The 16009-nt window shown below is 55.6% G+C and overlaps 2 protein-coding genes and 1 long non-coding RNA gene across 6 annotated transcripts in view; 2 read left to right on the top strand and 1 right to left on the bottom strand.

Annotated features, from left to right (window-relative positions):
• Positions 1–3521, top strand: part of GARNL3 (GTPase activating Rap/RanGAP domain like 3) — a 152960-nt gene extending 149439 nt beyond the window's left edge. For both annotated transcript variants that reach the window (XM_039229480.1, XM_039229479.1), the window contains exons 29-30: positions 1445–1571; positions 3056–3521. In XM_039229480.1, coding sequence (XP_039085411.1) covers positions 1445–1571; positions 3056–3233 — 305 coding nt within the window. In that variant the 3' untranslated portion in view covers positions 3234–3521. The remainder of the gene's footprint in view (positions 1–1444; positions 1572–3055) is intronic.
• A 1097-nt stretch (positions 3522–4618) lies between these two features.
• On the bottom strand, positions 4619–6547 carry LOC120230131. Its single transcript, XR_005527930.1, has 3 exons — positions 6289–6547; positions 5657–5778; positions 4619–4877 (listed from the first exon to the last, which is right to left on the bottom strand). It is a non-coding gene; the product is annotated as an uncharacterized LOC120230131 (long non-coding RNA).
• Positions 6548–6713: 166 nt separating this feature from the next.
• Positions 6714–15796, top strand: SLC2A8 (solute carrier family 2 member 8). Of its 3 annotated transcripts, none has more exons than XM_039229572.1 (10): positions 6714–6805; positions 6906–7068; positions 7346–7552; positions 9215–9314; positions 10730–10929; positions 11617–11760; positions 11860–11968; positions 12651–12824; positions 13233–13378; positions 15447–15796. In XM_039229572.1, exons 1-10 carry the CDS (start codon positions 6750–6752, stop codon positions 15648–15650), a joined length of 1503 nt encoding a protein of 500 aa, XP_039085503.1. In that variant the 5' UTR covers positions 6714–6749; the 3' UTR covers positions 15651–15796. The 3 variants fall into 3 exon arrangements, with proteins under 3 accessions (XP_039085503.1, XP_039085504.1, XP_039085506.1); XM_039229573.1 differs by having other exon boundaries at positions 15182–15540; XM_039229575.1 differs by lacking the exons at positions 13233–13378; positions 15447–15796 and adding an exon at positions 15182–15267.
• The last annotated feature ends 213 nt before the right edge of the window (positions 15797–16009 follow it).

Genomic DNA, 16009 nt, shown 5'->3' with positions numbered 1-16009 from the left:
CTCACCTTCGGATATTAATCATCCTCAGAGAGCATGAGTTAAAAAAGAAACTTTCCCTTTAATAAAGGATTTATAAATACATTACAGTGCGACCACATCAAGGACTGTACAGTTGACCCAGGTACACAAGGTGTCAGTCTGCATTTTTTGGTGGGGGAGGCCACCCAAACCCTGTCAAGGGCAGAAAAGGCGGTTTGTAAAACAGTGTATCGAGTCTGACACCGTTTTTTTTTAAATAGAAGTATCTGTATAGGTATGATTTTCTAGGAAGTGTCTAGAAGGATTTACAAAGTACATTTCTCAGATAACATTATATTTGTATACTGGAAAGTTTAAATTTACCATGCGTTTTTTTTTCTATTTTTTTCAATGCTTATTTTTGAGAGAGACAGAGACAGAGTGTGAGCGGGGGAAGGGCAGAGAGAGAGGGAGACACAGAATCCGAAGCAGGCTCCAGGCTCTGAGCTGTCAGCACAGAGCCCGACATGAGGCTTGAACTCGAGAACTGTGAGATCATGACCTGAGCCGAAGCTGGACGCTTAACCGGCTGAGCCACCCAGGCGCCCCTCCATTTACCATGTTTTTCTTAATATTTGCGCAGTTCAGTTATTGCTTCTCGGAGCCCATAGACCACGAGGGCAGGCCTGTGGGGATGGCACAGATGTGAGGTGTTTGGTACGCCCCTCTCTCTCGCTGTTACCAAGATGGGAGACCAGAAAGCACGAATCCCCGCGAGAGTTGTGCAGAGGCCAGACTGCCTTAAACACTTTTGTTCCCAGTTGGGAAAACAAAGTGAGGAAATACAGAAACGACGTGCTAAACCAGTAAGAACTGGTTTGAAACTTAGCTGGGACCTGCATGCCCTAAAACTGCAAGGACAGTTAACACATCCCTGCCCTGTGGTCCGTTTGCTGCCGCCCCCGCCGGGGCAGGGATGCAGGCCACCTGGCAGGGAGGGCTTTGGCCCGGTGAAGTCAGGCAGCTTTAGAAGTGGGTGCCTTCCACTGTGCTTTTAAAGTATGTGTACTGCTATTTTAACGCCCTATTCCCAATGAAAGCTTGATCTGCCGGCCTCTGTTTTATAAACCACTGTGCTTTTCTGAAACTGAGCCTCAGAATTGCAGAAGTATAGTTTCCAGGGGTAGGATCATAGATTTTCTCTCCTTCTTTAGACCCTCCTGAGTCCCTTTCTTTCCTTTCTTTTTCTCTTTCTTCCTATACATATATTCTTTATGATCAGGAACAACAACAAAAAAAAAAAAAAACCCTCCACCAACAAGAAACCAATTACTTTAAAATCTATACTTTATCATAAAGCCCTTCCTGACTCTGTCCTAATTAATGGCCCAGTATACAACCAAGGGGTGGGGGGAGGGCATTTTCTGTCTCCGTGGCAGCCCTGTGGTAATAACTCCCTGAACTGTGCTTCTCCCCTATAATCCAGGCCTCTCTGAGGAAGGCGGACCCAAGTCAGAAGGAGTGCCAAAGCCCAAGTCAAAAGCCCGGAAGCAATTAGAAGAAAGCCAAGGAGGCCCCAAGCCAGGCACAGCGAGATCAACTAGCAGCGACAGGTATAGAAGGAGGCCGTCCCCAGCCGTCCCTGCTCAGGGTGGTGGCCCTTTGGGTCACCGCTGCCACGAGGCCCTTTCTGCTGACTGATGATGCCAGTAGACAGATGGTCAGCATCTAGCTCCTCCCTGAGGGGCCCCAGGCTGGCCCAGGGAAAGACCCCTGCAAATGAGCATCCTCACAATTCAGCAAATAAAAATACCTTATGAGAATTTTTCTTTTGCTCACCAGATATTTTTTTACACAAAAATGCTAAGTGTGAGTGACAAAAATGGGCCCTCTCCAGGGCTTCTGGTGGGAATAGAAACAGGTACAGCCTTTCTGGATGGCAGTTCAGCATCCCATGTCAATGAACACTGGTTGAGCCCCACTAATTTGTCCCCTAAGAGCCTCTGTGTCCCTCAAGCAATCCTGTGTGCTCTTGTGTGGAGAGTAAGGGGGCACATGGCCAGGCTCCCTTCATCCATTCAACACACTTCTTAGAGCACCTGGCCCTGAGCTGGCTGTTGGGGACATGAAGATTACTCTTGGGAGGTCCACAGGCCCGGGGAGGGGCTAAGTCTAAGAAGAACATTCTAGAAATTACAGCATTCTGGGGTTGCAGATGATGCAGAGGAATCCAGAGTGCCAGCCGCCCCCCACTTGGGGCAGGGAGGGTCTCAAACACCAGGAAAGGCTGAGCCAGGCCTCATAGATCCAGGAAGCATTAGCCTGGCTGGGAGGGGGCAGCACTTACGGATGTTTTTAATCTAACAAACTGAGCCCCTAACTGCGTGACAAGCCCCACTTTCGTAGACCTCACCTTCTAGTGTGAACTTTGGGTGGGTGGGTAGGGGTCAAGAGGGCTTCTCTGGGGAACCAGCGTTGAGCCAAGCTTTGACTGAATTAGAAGGAATGAGGGGACCAGCAGGGGCAAATGCCCTGAGGCAGACAGGCATGGCCTCCTGAATGGCCCAAGTCTTGGCCAGAGGCTTTTATAGGCTAAATGAGTACTTGCTGAATGAGCAAACTCACGGACTTTGGTCAAAGTGGTTTTGCAGCTATCAAGAGGGGGTGAGGGTGGGAGGAGGCATAAGGGTCAGCAGATCCAGAATCTATAGTCTGTGGTCCTATGGGTAGAAGTCTGAGCCTTGTCTTTCAGGCCATGGGGAGCCCCAGGAGGGTTTTAGGCAGAGAGTGGCATTATCCAGTTTTGCCCTTTAGAAAGGTAAAAAAAAAAAAAAAAAAAAAAAAAAAAATGCCTGACAGACACTTCCTCTTGTCCACTGGCCTTTAAAACTCCCAACAGCCCATGAAGTAGGGCCGGCTGACTGCAGACCCCAACCTCTGCGGGGGTGACTCCTGCATCTCCCAGCTTTCCCCGTAATGGGTGGGGGATGAAAGGGAGACAGGCCTAGGAGCTCAAAGGAGCAGGAAACTGCCTGACAGAGGAGGCCCAGGTCTCCGGTGCTCTCCAGGGATCCTTTACGTGACTTTTCTCTTCTAGGATCACATCAGGCTCCCTGGAAAGTCCTTCTGCTTCAGAAGCCAACCCCGAGGGGCGCTACTACTCAACGGGCTCCGAGCAGGATGCTGTGGCGGACAGAGAAGGCAGCCCCGTGTGGGGCAGGAGCCCCTTCCAGCTCGCAGCTTCCTCGGACGAAGACATTATCGACCTGAAGTAATGGGTCGCGATCGAGTTTGCCATCTTTAATTTTCTTATGGAGGTTTATACTCTTTAACCAGTTCTGACAGCGTTTCTCGACAAAATGTGGCTTTCAGCCCACCCATGATCTACTGGACCAAACCTTCTGCACACCTGGCCGGTTTGGGTCTCTCCAATGTCCGGTGCCATCTTTCTTGACCTTTGTTTCTTTCTGTTCAGGAACCATCAGTCCCCTTGTAATAAAGGTGGTAGATTTCATTGAGGTTTTAGATTGAAACTTTGAATAAATCAAAAATGTTCATTCTTATGTACTGCAACCTTCTCTTATATTTTATATACTTAGATGGAAAAATTATTTTTTCATTACGGTTTTGATTTATGTCACATGCTGTGTTTCTTTTATAAAGAAAAGCCATTGCTTTTAAAAACCTATTATAAATAAGTTTTCTTTCTGCACCTTTGGCCCCTGTTGCTGTTTCGGGTCACGGTGATCGGAACCAGCTGCGTCCCCGCCCGTAGACTTCAGAAAGGCCGAATGGTTAGTTCTCAGAAGCTCCTGCTTCCTCCTCATGTCTCACAAAGATTAACAAGGGATAGGAGCTTGTTACGAGTCTTCAGACAATTTTGTTTGGTTTCATCATTGCTCTGCGATCATATAGCCGGGCAGCAGCCACTCCTGGTCGTCAAAATTATTCTCCTATTCCCTCCTCGTGTTCAGGTCTGCTTTGCGCTTTCATGTGAACCACGTGCCTCCCCCCCCCCCCCGCCCCCACCGCCTTCTGTTGCTCCCTCCTCAAAGTGAGAAGAAAATGCGGGCTTGACCAAGGGCAAACGAAACCGTAAGACGTCAGCCTCTAGCCAGGGGAGATCAGAGGGGGAGCCTGGTTTCACCGACACCATAAAAATGTTCATCTGTGTGAAGAAGGTAATTTACTTCCTCGCTTTAGTCTGACGGATCCCATCGTATTAGCTCTCTTGCCTAAATGACACACCAAAAGGCAGGTGAAGTCATTCCCCCCATTGAAGCATCTCTCAGGGTTCTTCTGCAGGCCTTCTCTGGAAGAGCGGAGAGCTGTGTTGGACCTGACCTTAATCTAACAGATCTTACAGAAGTGGGGGTCCTCCCTTCTTGTGGGCCCTGCACACTGCGGGGACAGCTCCCGTGGCTGGCTGTTGCACAACTGCCCATGTGGGTTTTGTGCAAGAAACAGCTCAACGCGGTGCATCCCATGAAGGCTGCGTAGTTCCCTTCAGCAGACGCGAGAGGCGGGAATGATGCAGACGGCACTCTCTGGGTACAGCCAGGTTATCGCTAGGGGCACGCGGCCGGGCCATTCCTCCGTGTTTTGTTAGGCCCTTTCGTACATAGGAAGGTTTTATGCTGTCTCTCAACCTCACGACAAGTTTTGTGAGTTAGGTTTTATTATTCTTGCTTGTCAAATGAGTAAACTAAGGCTCCGACAGGGGCAGTGATATGAAACTGATGAATTCTCTGACCCTAGGGCTATGCTCTCTCTGCTGTCCACCATACAGAGTCAGGCTGAGTGCCTTGTGTCCATTGGATCTGCTGGTGTTTTTCATGTTAAACTAATTTGTAAGCTTTACCAGCTTGTCTGTGTGTTCTTTCTGTCACCTTTTTGCCTGAAGTTTCTTGCTTCTCAGCCTGGAACAGAAAAGCCACAGGTGATTTAGAACATTCTTCCAAAAAGATTGGCAGCATCAGAACCGCCCCTAAGATTTGCCAAGAGTCATGGATCCGAGGAGCAAATGTAGAAGGGCAAGAGGTGGAGCCTATGAATCAGATCGATGGGGCTTCACTTATAAAGGGGGTGATGGGAGGTTGCTCTGGCTGTAATATCTGCTTCACCAAGAAGTGAATGCTGCACACCTGGGAAGGGACACCACCAACCAGAGGGAGGGAGGAGGTTTGTAGGAGCCGATGGCTCAGAGGGCTGCACTAGCTGGGCTCACTGGACCGTCCTCTCCGCGTAAGCCTCTCCGCACACCCCACTGGCTGAGTTCTAGAGTACACCGTGGAACTACAACAGTTCGCCCACAGAGTTTCAGGCATTCATCCACTCCGCAAGCACCCAGGCAGGGCCCACTGACTGGAAGAGGAGGTCATACCACTGAGGGAGGGAGGGAAGTAAACAGGTGATCACAAAGCAGTGATAAGCGCTGAGAGAAGAATTGATAACTTGAGCACAGGATGCTGTGGAAGCATAGAGGGGCGGGTGCCTGTCTTCAGGTACAATCAGGTGGCTGCACGAGGTGAAACCATGTTCACAGTCCTACTGCGCAGCATTTGAGTGCTTCGCGTGTGCTTGGTCTTTTATGTACGTTGCCTCTGCTCAAAGCCCTCCCAGAAGGTGGCTATTGTCATCCCCACTTAGAGATGAGTTAACAGAGGCCCAGAGAGGAATTAGAAGCCAAAGCACTTACTCTTATAGCCCTGGTTCTTTCACGAATTACACAGAACTCCACCTCAGCTGCCCGGTCCAGAGAGTGTTAGGTACAAATGGCAAGATTCTTCAGCGCCCTGACATCGTACCTCCAGCAGCGACCTGGTTTACGTGTGCGAAGAGGTTAGCTGTTAACATCGGCAAGAGACTCAAAGATGGCAGGTGGTAAGATGAAGATTCAAGAGGTAGGATGACCTATGAAGTGACGGTAACTTAACAGGGAGCCTGGGTCTCACCTTTTAAGCTCAGATCAGTCACACATATGAGGACCCTGCCCAACACAGACAGATTCTTAGCACCTGGAGGTCCTAGTGGTTGTTGGCTGGTAGCCATCAGCAGTCTGCCCCCCACACCCCCCAGTCATGACCGGCACAGCGGGGGGTTGCAGTACGCGGGGCCATGCCTCTGCCCTCAGCAGCCCAGCTTCCAAAAGAAAGCGGCCCAAAACAGTCGTTTAAAGACATTCCTCCCTGCGGCTGTCAGTGGGCTGATCCGGGCCAGGTACTTCCAACCCAGGCCCCAGAGCAACGGTCAACGCAGAGCAGGAAATGCAGAGCAGCCGAGGCAGCCTACTGCCCAGAGTCGGGGCGGAAAGTCCTGCGCGCAGCCCACCTGCTCCACCTTCGTCCTGCTGCTAGCCTCATTGGTTGAAGCTAGACTGAGAGGCGGCTCCAGGAGAAAATACAAATACGCCTTCCATCTTCATTGGTCAGCTCAGCTGGAGGCTGATTCCCGCCTCTGGGTTCGCACCACACTCCTATTGGATGGTTATAGTCCACGCCCAGATGCAAGCTCCGCCCCATCTAAACATTGGCGAGCTAGGTCCTAGGGCCGGTTCCAGTGAGCGACTCCAACCGGCTCTTTGCTCCCGTTGGTCGGCTTTGATTTGGGGGTGGCTCCTAGCGCAGACGCTAACCCCGCCTTGCGTTCCATTGGCCGTTCCCATCCCACCCCAGAGCCGCCCCTCCCCTCCCATTGGCCGGCTCTGCTGTGAGAGGCGGGTGCCGGCTGTACTCGCGGGACCCGTGACAGTTCAAGCGACAGAGCTGACCAAGCGGGCGTTGGCTGCAGACATGACGCCGGAGGACCAGGAGGAGACCCAGCCGCTCCTGGGGCGCCCAGGCGGCAGGTGACGGGGTCGGGGAGGGGGGACTTGGACCCGGGGAGTGGCCTCGCCCCTTCTGCTGCGCCCAGGAGGGCGCCGCTCACCGACCGCCCTGTCCCCGCAGCGCCCCCCTCAGCCGCCGGGTCTTCCTCGCCGCCTTCGCCGCCGCCCTGGGCCCGCTCACCTTTGGCTTCGCGCTCGGCTACAGCTCCCCAGCCATCCCGAGCCTGCGGCGCGCCGCGGCCCAGGCCCTGCGCCTAGACGACGACGCCGCCTCCTGGTTCGGGGTGAGGCCTCGGGCTCACCCTCCAGCCTGTCTGGGACCCTCCTCCTCCCGCCCCACGCGCGAGGGGACCCCGCCCTTACCTTGCTTCGGGCGGGCACTGAGACCCTCTTCCGGGTGCGTCTCGGCTCTCCTGCCAGGGTCACCCTCCCCCTCCGACCCCCATCCTGGGACCCCCATCCCCTTTCCGCTGAAGCTGCTGCTGGGGCTGGGGTTGAGGGCGAGGTCGGGACAAGGCTCCCTGGCGTCCCCGCTTCATCCTGCGGTCGTCTCGCCCCCAGGCCATCGTGACCCTGGGCGCCGCGGCTGGGGGCGTGCTGGGCGGCTGGCTAGTGGACCGCGCCGGGCGCAAGCTGAGCCTGCTGCTCTGCACCGTGCCCTTCGTGGTCGGCTTTGCCGTCATCACCGCGGCCCAGAACGTGTGGATGCTGCTCGGGGGCCGCCTCCTAACCGGCGTGGCCTGCGGTATTGCCTCGCTCGTAGCTCCGGTGAGTGTCCCCCAGCCTCGCGCCCTGGGACAGAGAAGGAGCAGACCTGGGGGCGTGCTTCTCCCTGGCTGCGGCCTCCTGGGTGCCTGGCACCGTGCCCCTCACCACCTTTATCTTCCTTACCCCCACAACGGGCCTTGGGAGGAGCCGCCCATTATCCTCGTTTACAGATGAAGTGAGCTTCAGAAACTGAAGTCCTTTGTCCGACCACAACTAGTCAGTGGCGAAGCTACTTATTACTCGAACCCAGGACTGTGCCACTTAACCAGGCTTCTCTTTTGCTCTACAAATAAGCTGCCATCTGTGGGTGGTCATAGAAGCCTTCAGATCTTAGATCTCCCATTGTCATTCAGGCCACTGACTACAGTTTAGCAGGAAAATTCCTTTCCGGTTTAGCCTGGCAGCAAAGACTGCTGACCTCTGCTGCTCCCCTTCATTTCTCAGGAACTAGTCCTCCAGCTGCTTCATCTCTTTTCTCTTCCCATCCCCTGACCCACCGCTATCCGGGCTGATTTTGTTTTTTTTTTTTTTTAAATATTTTTATTTATTTCTAGGAGAGAGAGAGACAGCATGAGCAGGGGAGGGTCAGAGAGAGAGGGAGATACAGACTCTGAAATAGGCTCCAGGCTCTGAGCTGGCAGTCAGCACAGAGCCCGACGCGGGGCTCGAACCCACGAACCGCGAGATCATGACCTAAGCGAAAGTCGGACGCTTAACCGACTAAGCCACCCAGGCGCTCCATGGGCTGATTTTGTATACCTACGGGAAATCCCGGCTCTGCTGCTTACTGGGGGAGAGCACCTCTCTGTGTCTCGTTTCCTCCCCTGTAAAGTGGGGAATGAAGGCACTGCCTCCTGTAGTGGTTGTGGGGATTGAGGGAGACTCTGCACGTATAGCTCTGGCGTGGCTTGTGGAAGGGCTTGGACTCCGGCAGCTGAGATCACAGGGTGACCAGGGAGCTGCTGCTGACCCTGGGCTTGATCAACTACCCACACGTCAACCTGGTTCAGATTAAAAGTAGTGGCTCCGAGTCCTCCCTGGCCATCCGTTTGTACCCCCTGCTCACTTTTATCCACATTTGCTAGGCAGTGGGCAGCAGCCGAGATGGATTTTATGTTTTGGGTTTTGACTGGACAAAAACACACCCATCTTAGCCAGATGCATAAGGTAATAGAATAACCGAGAAGCGTGGGCAAAACCTTCCTGGACCCTGATCCCAAAGGAAGCAGTGGCAGTCACTGGTAGCAACTGAGGCAGAGATCTGGTTCCAAGGGCACTGCTCCGAGGGTGGTCCTTGGACCGGCAGCCTGGGTGTCCTCTGAAGCAAGTTTGACAGGCAGAATCTTAGATCTACTGCACCAGAGCCTGCATTACTAAGGGTAGTCATGCAATTAAATGGAAGTCAGAAAAGCTCCGCACCACCTCCCCATGTACACACACAGCAGCCGCGTACATACCCTTACTCCCCTGTAAAACACCTGCTGCCGATCACTTGGAGAGGCGGGGAGGTATGGGGAGGGCTTCAGCAACCTGGCACCTGCAATCAGAGGCCCCCTTGGCTTGCAGCAGCCCCAGCTGAGGGTCTTCTCAACTCTGAATAGCTGAGGCTCTACAGTTTTAAGAACTGAGCACCAAGTAAGGTTTCTTCTCCATTGCCACCAGGTGTATATCTCTGAAATTGCTTACCCGGCAGTGCGGGGGCTGCTGGGCTCCTGCGTGCAGCTGATGGTGGTCACGGGCATTCTCCTAGCCTACCTGGCAGGTATGCTTTTCACAGCCTCCCTTTTGATCCCTGTTAATGGCCGGGTGGCCATTTTGCGGCTGTAGAAACCGAAGTACAGAGAGGTCAAGGGAATTGCCCAAGGTCACACAGCCAATGCCCCAGGTGCCAGGGTCCCAGACTACCTCCCTGAGCTCCTGGGATGTGTGGGTCTTGTGACTAACTTCCAGAGAGAGCAGGAGAAGGGGATGTCCTCATCTTCCCAGGCCGGAAGCCCATTCTGAGGGTGTGGGGAGGGCTGACAGGTTAGGGCACTATGCAGTGGGTGACAAACTAAGGATTCGAGGGGTAGGTGGGGCGCTGCCAAAACCTCCAGCCCAGGAGTTTGGAGGGCCCAAGTCTGCCTCTCAGAAATACTAGTGCTAGATTTGCAGTGGGAAGGAGGGTCCCAGGGAACCCGAGGGTCAGAGCTGGGGTCAACGTACGGAAGCTTCTGGAGGCAGACATGTTTTCACCAGAACTGGGGTAGAAAGAGGCTTCATACCTGATAGTTCCGCGTTAGGGGACACTCTCTGACTGTGTCACATTGCTTCAGGGAGCCTCCCTTCCCCTGTCTTTAAGTGGATATAACCCCACCGAGTCCCAGGCTGTTGAGGGACTAAATTAAGTGACACATGAAAGGCAGCAGGCCCTAAATGAGAATTGTCAAAGGATGGCCCGAGACCTAGGGGGGAATGGGGGCTTCAGAAGCCAGACCAGAAGTGGCAAAGCCCAGAGCCTGTGCCCCCTGGTGCTTCAGAGTGGACGACATGCCAGTTTGTGGTCTTTAATTTTTACCACTTAGCATCCAGACTCTAATTCAGAGTCCCACCAGCAGTCTGGCTGCTTTTGGGGGCCCCCAGAGTGCCAAAGCCCCTGCCAAAAACAGACACTGACATTTGGGACAGACACGTGGGTGTCAATATACCTACAGAATTACCTCCTGTTCATTATAACCTGCACTTTCACTGGTCAGTTTCTGTGAATATCAATCCGCTGGTGTTCAGGCAGAAATCTCTCCTGCTCTGTCCCCCTTCCTCTCCAGAGGAGCCCACCTTGCCTGCCTCTCTCAGTGGCCTTCCAGGGTCCATGTATGTATGAGGACTATGCATATTTACTCTCCCACCCCTCCCTTCTAGAAAGAAAAGCAAGTGCCTCACTCATTTTTGATTGCCACATAGTATTCACTGAGCAGATGTGGCATGACGTGCCCACCAGCGCTTCTGCAATGTGTATCATCAAGAGTTGATCACAACAGTATTAGTAACAAACATGAGCAAGGGTAGTAGCCACATGGAGGTAGTGAGGCCTCCACCCTTTAAGCTGAGTCTTGGAGGTTGATGAGAGAACAGGCACTCCCTGATAAGGTCCAGGCTGGCCCACTCAGCGCTGACATCTGACCTCCCTCCCCTCCCCAGGCTGGGTCCTGGAGTGGCGCTGGCTGGCTGTGCTGGGCTGTGTGCCCGCCTCCTTCATGCTGCTGCTCATGTGCTTCATGCCCGAGACCCCACGCTTCTTGCTGACCCAGCACAGGCGCCAGGAGGCCATGGCCGCTATGCAGTTCCTGTGGGGCTCAGAGCAGGTCTGGGAGGAGCCCCCTGTCAGCCCTGAGCACCAGGTGAGAGACCAGGAGCCAGAGCCGGGCTGGGCAGCAAACAGCAAGATATGGCCCCTTTGCAGCCAGGGAAGGCTAGCACAGCCTGTCCCCAAGGCTGCACAGACACATACAGGGAAGGGAAGCACAAGCGGTGGCATTGTCCTATGTGTGAGCAAGCAAAGACCCACTACTTGGCTGGGCCCTAGCCTTGATCTTACTGTCCCAGGAAGAGAAAGGCCCAGCTGGGCAGACTTGAGGAATGGGATTTTTAAATGGGATGCTGCAGGGCAGCGGAGAAGACCGAGTCTCTGCCACTTACTCGCTCTCTGACCTTCCCCTCCTTAAGCCTTCCTTTCTTCACTTGGAAGGTGGGAGTCCCAGCACATGCCTGGTGGTGGGAGGGACTCAGCGGCGCAGAAGTGGCACCCAGCACAGCCCAGGCCTGAGGCTGGCAGGATCCTGGAAGCCCGTCTATGTACCCACATTGCCTCTTTGTAGTTCCCCCAGGAAATCAGGAAATGGCATGGGGAGGTGAGGACCTTACAAATGGGGAGGCGAAAGTGATGCCGGGACCTGTCTTGGACCTGTGGCCCAGGTGATAAGAGGCTGAGCCTCACTCCCTCCACCATTTAGGACAGAGGCTCAAAGCCAGCAGGCCCTTCGGGAGGGGGCGGGGAGACGCACTGACACCGGTGTCTGTCTGAGCAGGGTTTCCGCCTGGTCCAGCTGAGGCTTCCTAGCATCTACAAGCCCTTCATCATCGGCGTTTCACTGATGGCCTTCCAGCAGCTGTCAGGGATCAATGCTGTCATGTTCTATGCAGAGACCATCTTTGAGGAGGCCAAGTTCAAGGTAAAGAGGCCTCCGCCCCAGCCTGCCTCATCTGGAGGCTGTGTGGATGGGGCCCGGTCTTGGGGTCTTTACCTGACCCACCTCGGCCCATCTCCCCAGGACAGCAGCCTAGCCTCGGTCATCGTGGGCATCATCCAGGTGCTGTTCACTGCCATGGCAGCCCTCATCATGGACAAAGCTGGGCGGAGGCTGCTCCTGACCCTGTCAGGTGAGGCCCAAGGGCAAGGGCTCAGCCCTTTGAAAGTGGGGTGGCGCAGGCCAGGGTCCCCACTGTAGCCTGGAGGGGCTTTGCCAAGGCCACCACACTGTGACAGGAAAAGGCCAGCCAAGCACTCCTGAGAACAAAGCCGAGATTCGCGAGAGCCCTCACTGAGTGCTCCAGACCAGGCCTGCACTAACAGACCCTTGCGCTGAGCCTCCAAGCAGGCGCCGTGAGGGCCCCGGTTTATGATGAGGAAACTGAGGACCCAACAGGGGAAGTGACTCAGAAGCCGGAGGTCTTTTGGGGCAAGTGACTTCACCTCTCTGAACCTCAGTTTCCCCCGTATGAAATGGGGGCGATGGGCCATCGTGAGGATCCAGAGATGATCCGCACGGGGTTGAAAACCATGCTGCTGTCACCGTTACCACTCCTGCCCCTCGGTCCAGGGAGACGCTGCCACCAGGAGCTTCTCGGAGTTAGCTCTGGTTCGAGGTCCAAGCTGGGGGCCGGCCTGGGCTGGGTGCCACCGGTCTGGGCTCCTGAGTCCCACTCACCGCCCTCTCAGAGACACCCAGGCCGCATCCCTGTGGCCGCACGGCGCTGAGGCTCTAGCCCGAGTGCCCCGTGCCCAGGCTGCGGTCCGCCCCCCGCCCCCGGAGCCCTGCGCACTGCCCCCTTCCACCTGCAGGTGTGTTCATGGTGTTCAGCACCAGTGCCTTTGGCGCCTACTTCAAGCTGACCCAGGGCGGCCCCAGCAACTCCTCCCACGTCAACCTCTTGACGCCCACGTCCATGGAGCCCGCCAGTGCCAGCGTGGGGTTGGCCTGGTTGGCAGTGGGCAGCATGTGCCTTTTCATCGCCGGTGAGAGGGGGCCCGTGGGGAGGTTGGGCGGGGGGCCTCTGGGGACATCCTGTCACTGCCAGGTTCCTGCTGCTCCCAGCAAGTCCAGGCCTTGCCTCCCTGTCCCATAGGCCCCCGGCCTCTGCTGCATTTATGGCTCTGACCAAGGCCCCGGGCACAGAGCTAAGCCCTTCTCTGCTCCCTTCACTTACTCCCCTGAACAGTCCTCAAGCAGGCCCCGCCATGACCCCATTCTTACAGAGAAAAGCCTGATACTAAGAAGTAGAGGGACTGGCCTGAGACATCGCTGCAGGAAGGCGCAGAGCTGGGGGGGCCCTGACTGGACACCGCGAGGCTTTGGCTCAGGGGCTCTGCGGCCAGCCAAGGGGTCTGTCCCTATGGGCACTGATGCCTGTCTTGCTCCCACAGGCTTCGCTGTGGGCTGGGGGCCCATCCCCTGGCTCCTCATGTCTGAGATCTTTCCTCTGCACGTCAAAGGCCTGGCCACAGGTGTGTGTGTCCTCACTAACTGGTTCATGGCCTTCCTGGTGACGAAAGAGTTCAGCAGCGTCATGGTAAGTGCAGGCCCTGAGGGCCTCTCCCTCACGTAGTCAGTGGGGAGAGCTTTTTAGAATTCCTCTTCCTGCAGATGACTCAGGATCAGTGGCTGAGGCCCCACCATCCTGGGACACCGGCTGCCTTGGTCAGGGATGAAGGGAAGACAGATGGGCCAGGAAAGGTGCAGAACACTGGCTGTGACTGCTCGGGAGCCTCCAGGCTACCCCGGCAGAAGGAAAGCAGGCTACAGCTTCCGCCATTGGACAGTGGGGACACAGGCCAGGATCTATGGCTGTGTGGGAAGAACCTTGGCTTTGGGGTTGAGAACCCTGGGCTCTAGCCCCACCTCAGCCACTTCCCACTGTGTGACCTTGGGTTTACTGCTCACCTTCTCTGAACCAGCTTCCTTGGCTGAAGATGGAGGAGGGTGACGGCACCTTCCCCTCAGGGTTGTAGGACCGTCAGTTCCTTTTATTTTTTGTTTGTTTTTTAAATAGTTCTTTTGTTTGTTTGTTTTTAAATTTATTTTTGAGAAAGAGAGACAGCGTGAGCAGGGGAGGGTCAGAGAGAGAGGGAGACACAGAATCTGAAGACAGGCTCCAGGCTCTGAGCTAGCTGTCAGCACAGAGCCCGACGCGGGGCTCAAACCCAAGAACCGTGAGATCATGGACTGAGCTGAAGTCGGACGCTTAACCAACTGAGCCCCCCAGGTGCCCCCATCCGTTCATCTTAAAACTTTGCTGCTTTTGCATGGATGGCCTGACACAGCCATAGACCCTGCGCCAGGGGCTCCCCGGCCGATAGGGGAGGATGGTTCTGGAGCAGATAGGCCACCTGTCCAGGCATTCATTCCCCGCCCAGGTCTCCTGGTACATACCATGTCCAGGCCTGTTCAAGGAGCCAGAGACTGCAATGACAGCAGTGAATGCGGTGGACAGGGTGCCCTGTGGGTGGATGGGGGTGGACAGGGTGGATGAGGTTGGGCTGGCAGCGGACAGCAGAGGGAGAACAAACCACCAGGAGGCTGGGCACAGGGTGGGGGGATGGAGGGCAGGCCATGAGAGGCATGGATGTCTGGGGTCGGCCTCGACTCTGCAGGGCCTGGGTCTCAGGCGGGCTGCCCTGGGGAACACAGCAGGAAAGCCAGGGCAAAGTCTTAGGGGTGGAAATTACTCGCTGGGAGCTGTGTGGAGGGACCAGCAACAAAGGGGGGTGGAGGAGGCGGTCAAGGACCTAACAGTGACCCAGGAGTGTACAGTGTCCCAGAGTTTAGGGGTGGGGGCGCTAAATCACTGGGTTCCAGAGAAAGAGGAGCTGACAAGGGAGGGGCCTTTGGTTGTGGCACCAGGAGGTCACTGGGTCTGTCCTGGGAGGGTGACCAGGCTCTGAGTGAAGGGAATTGCTCCCTCTTCCCTCCATGCCAGTGGGCCCTGTGTGTCCTATATGCTCACACTGGCCCAGCTCAGCCTGGGGCACCAAGAAGGGACTCCTCTGGGGGGCAGGGAACTCAAGGGGCAGGGCCAAAGCACAGTGTAGAGAGTAGGCCTGGGGGCCCTGGGGGCAGACGTCGGGGGTAGGAGCCCAGCTGTCCCTTGGCAGTGGGTGTCTGACCTTGGGGCAGGCACTGCATGACCATGGGTGTCAGCTTCCCAGCCACCCAGCTTCCACACCTTGCATGGTGCTTGGTGCAGGCTTCCGGATGGCAGGCCCAGACCCTCCCACACACACCTGAGCCTGGGTGGGGCCCGGGCCTCAGCTCAGGGTCCGTGAGGGCTCCTGCCCTGTCGTGTCCACACAAGGCCCTTCCCCTCTCTTTCCAGGAGGTGCTCAGGCCCTACGGTGCCTTCTGGCTCGCCTCCGCCTTCTGCATCTTCAGTGTCCTTTTCACTCTGTCCTGTGTCCCTGAAACCAAAGGAAAGACTTTGGAACAAATCACAGCCCATTTTGAGGGGCGATGACAACCCCTTCTCATGAGTAGTGGCTGCCACTCCCAGCAGGGCTGGCTTTGGGCTCCAGAGGGGACGGAGCCGCCTGTGACTGCAAGCTGGGCCTCAGCCAGAGCCTGGAGCCCATGCCTGTCCCCAGGGAGCTGGAATGCAGGACCACAGCCCTTCGGAGCCTTGTCCTACTGCCCAGCTCTCTACAGCCCCAGTGAACCATGGATACGAGGTTCCTGGCCCCAGGGTCCAGTTCCCACCTCCACCCTGCGACTCAGGAAGAGGGAACCCCTTGGAGGGGCTTTGCCGCCCTGTGGTCCATCGTCCACAGGCCATTTCCTCCTTGCCATGAAAGTAGCAGCAGAGGAAGGGGACTCTCAGCTCCTCACTTTCTGGAGGAGATGCTTTCGGGTGGTGACCCCTGGTTTCTCCTCTCACGTGGCTGCATTATCAGGAAGGAACTTTGTTTGCCAAATAAAGAGTTGGCTCAGAAAATCAGGCCTTGGCCTCTTTGTGTGAAATGCAGTTTGAGAAGGACATTTTCCCATCCCTTCCGGGTACCAGGCCTCCCGCGGACTGGGCCTCGCCACGAACGTCTGTTGATCAGCAGGGCTCATTCTTGGCACTTGGACATCATTTCTGGCTCCTTCATCCTTGGGCTTAGTCCCCTGGATTAGTCATCAGATCTTATTAACAACAAGGACACATTTC

This window comes from Hyaena hyaena, unplaced genomic scaffold, assembly GCF_003009895.1.
Source record: "Hyaena hyaena isolate Hyena2069 unplaced genomic scaffold, ASM300989v1 scaffold_38, whole genome shotgun sequence".
Classification (NCBI taxonomy): Eukaryota; Metazoa; Chordata; class Mammalia; order Carnivora; family Hyaenidae; genus Hyaena; species Hyaena hyaena.
Note: the sequence above shows the minus strand (reverse complement) of the source record. Positions and strands in the feature narration are given on the sequence as shown.

What these genes read in the sequence shown, in the direction of transcription:
- SLC2A8 (XM_039229572.1), top strand. Translation starts at nt 6,750, where the DNA reads ATGACGCCGGAGGACCAGGAGGAGACCCAGCCGCTCCTGGGGCGCCCA. An exon ending in CTGGGGCGCCCAGGCGGCAG is followed by an intron (nt 6,806 to 6,905) that starts GTGACGGGGTCG and finishes CTGTCCCCGCAG; the next exon opens with CGCCCCCCTCAGCCGCCGGG. An exon ending in TTGAGGAGGCCAAGTTCAAG is followed by an intron (nt 11,761 to 11,859) that starts GTAAAGAGGCCT and finishes CCATCTCCCCAG; the next exon opens with GACAGCAGCCTAGCCTCGGT.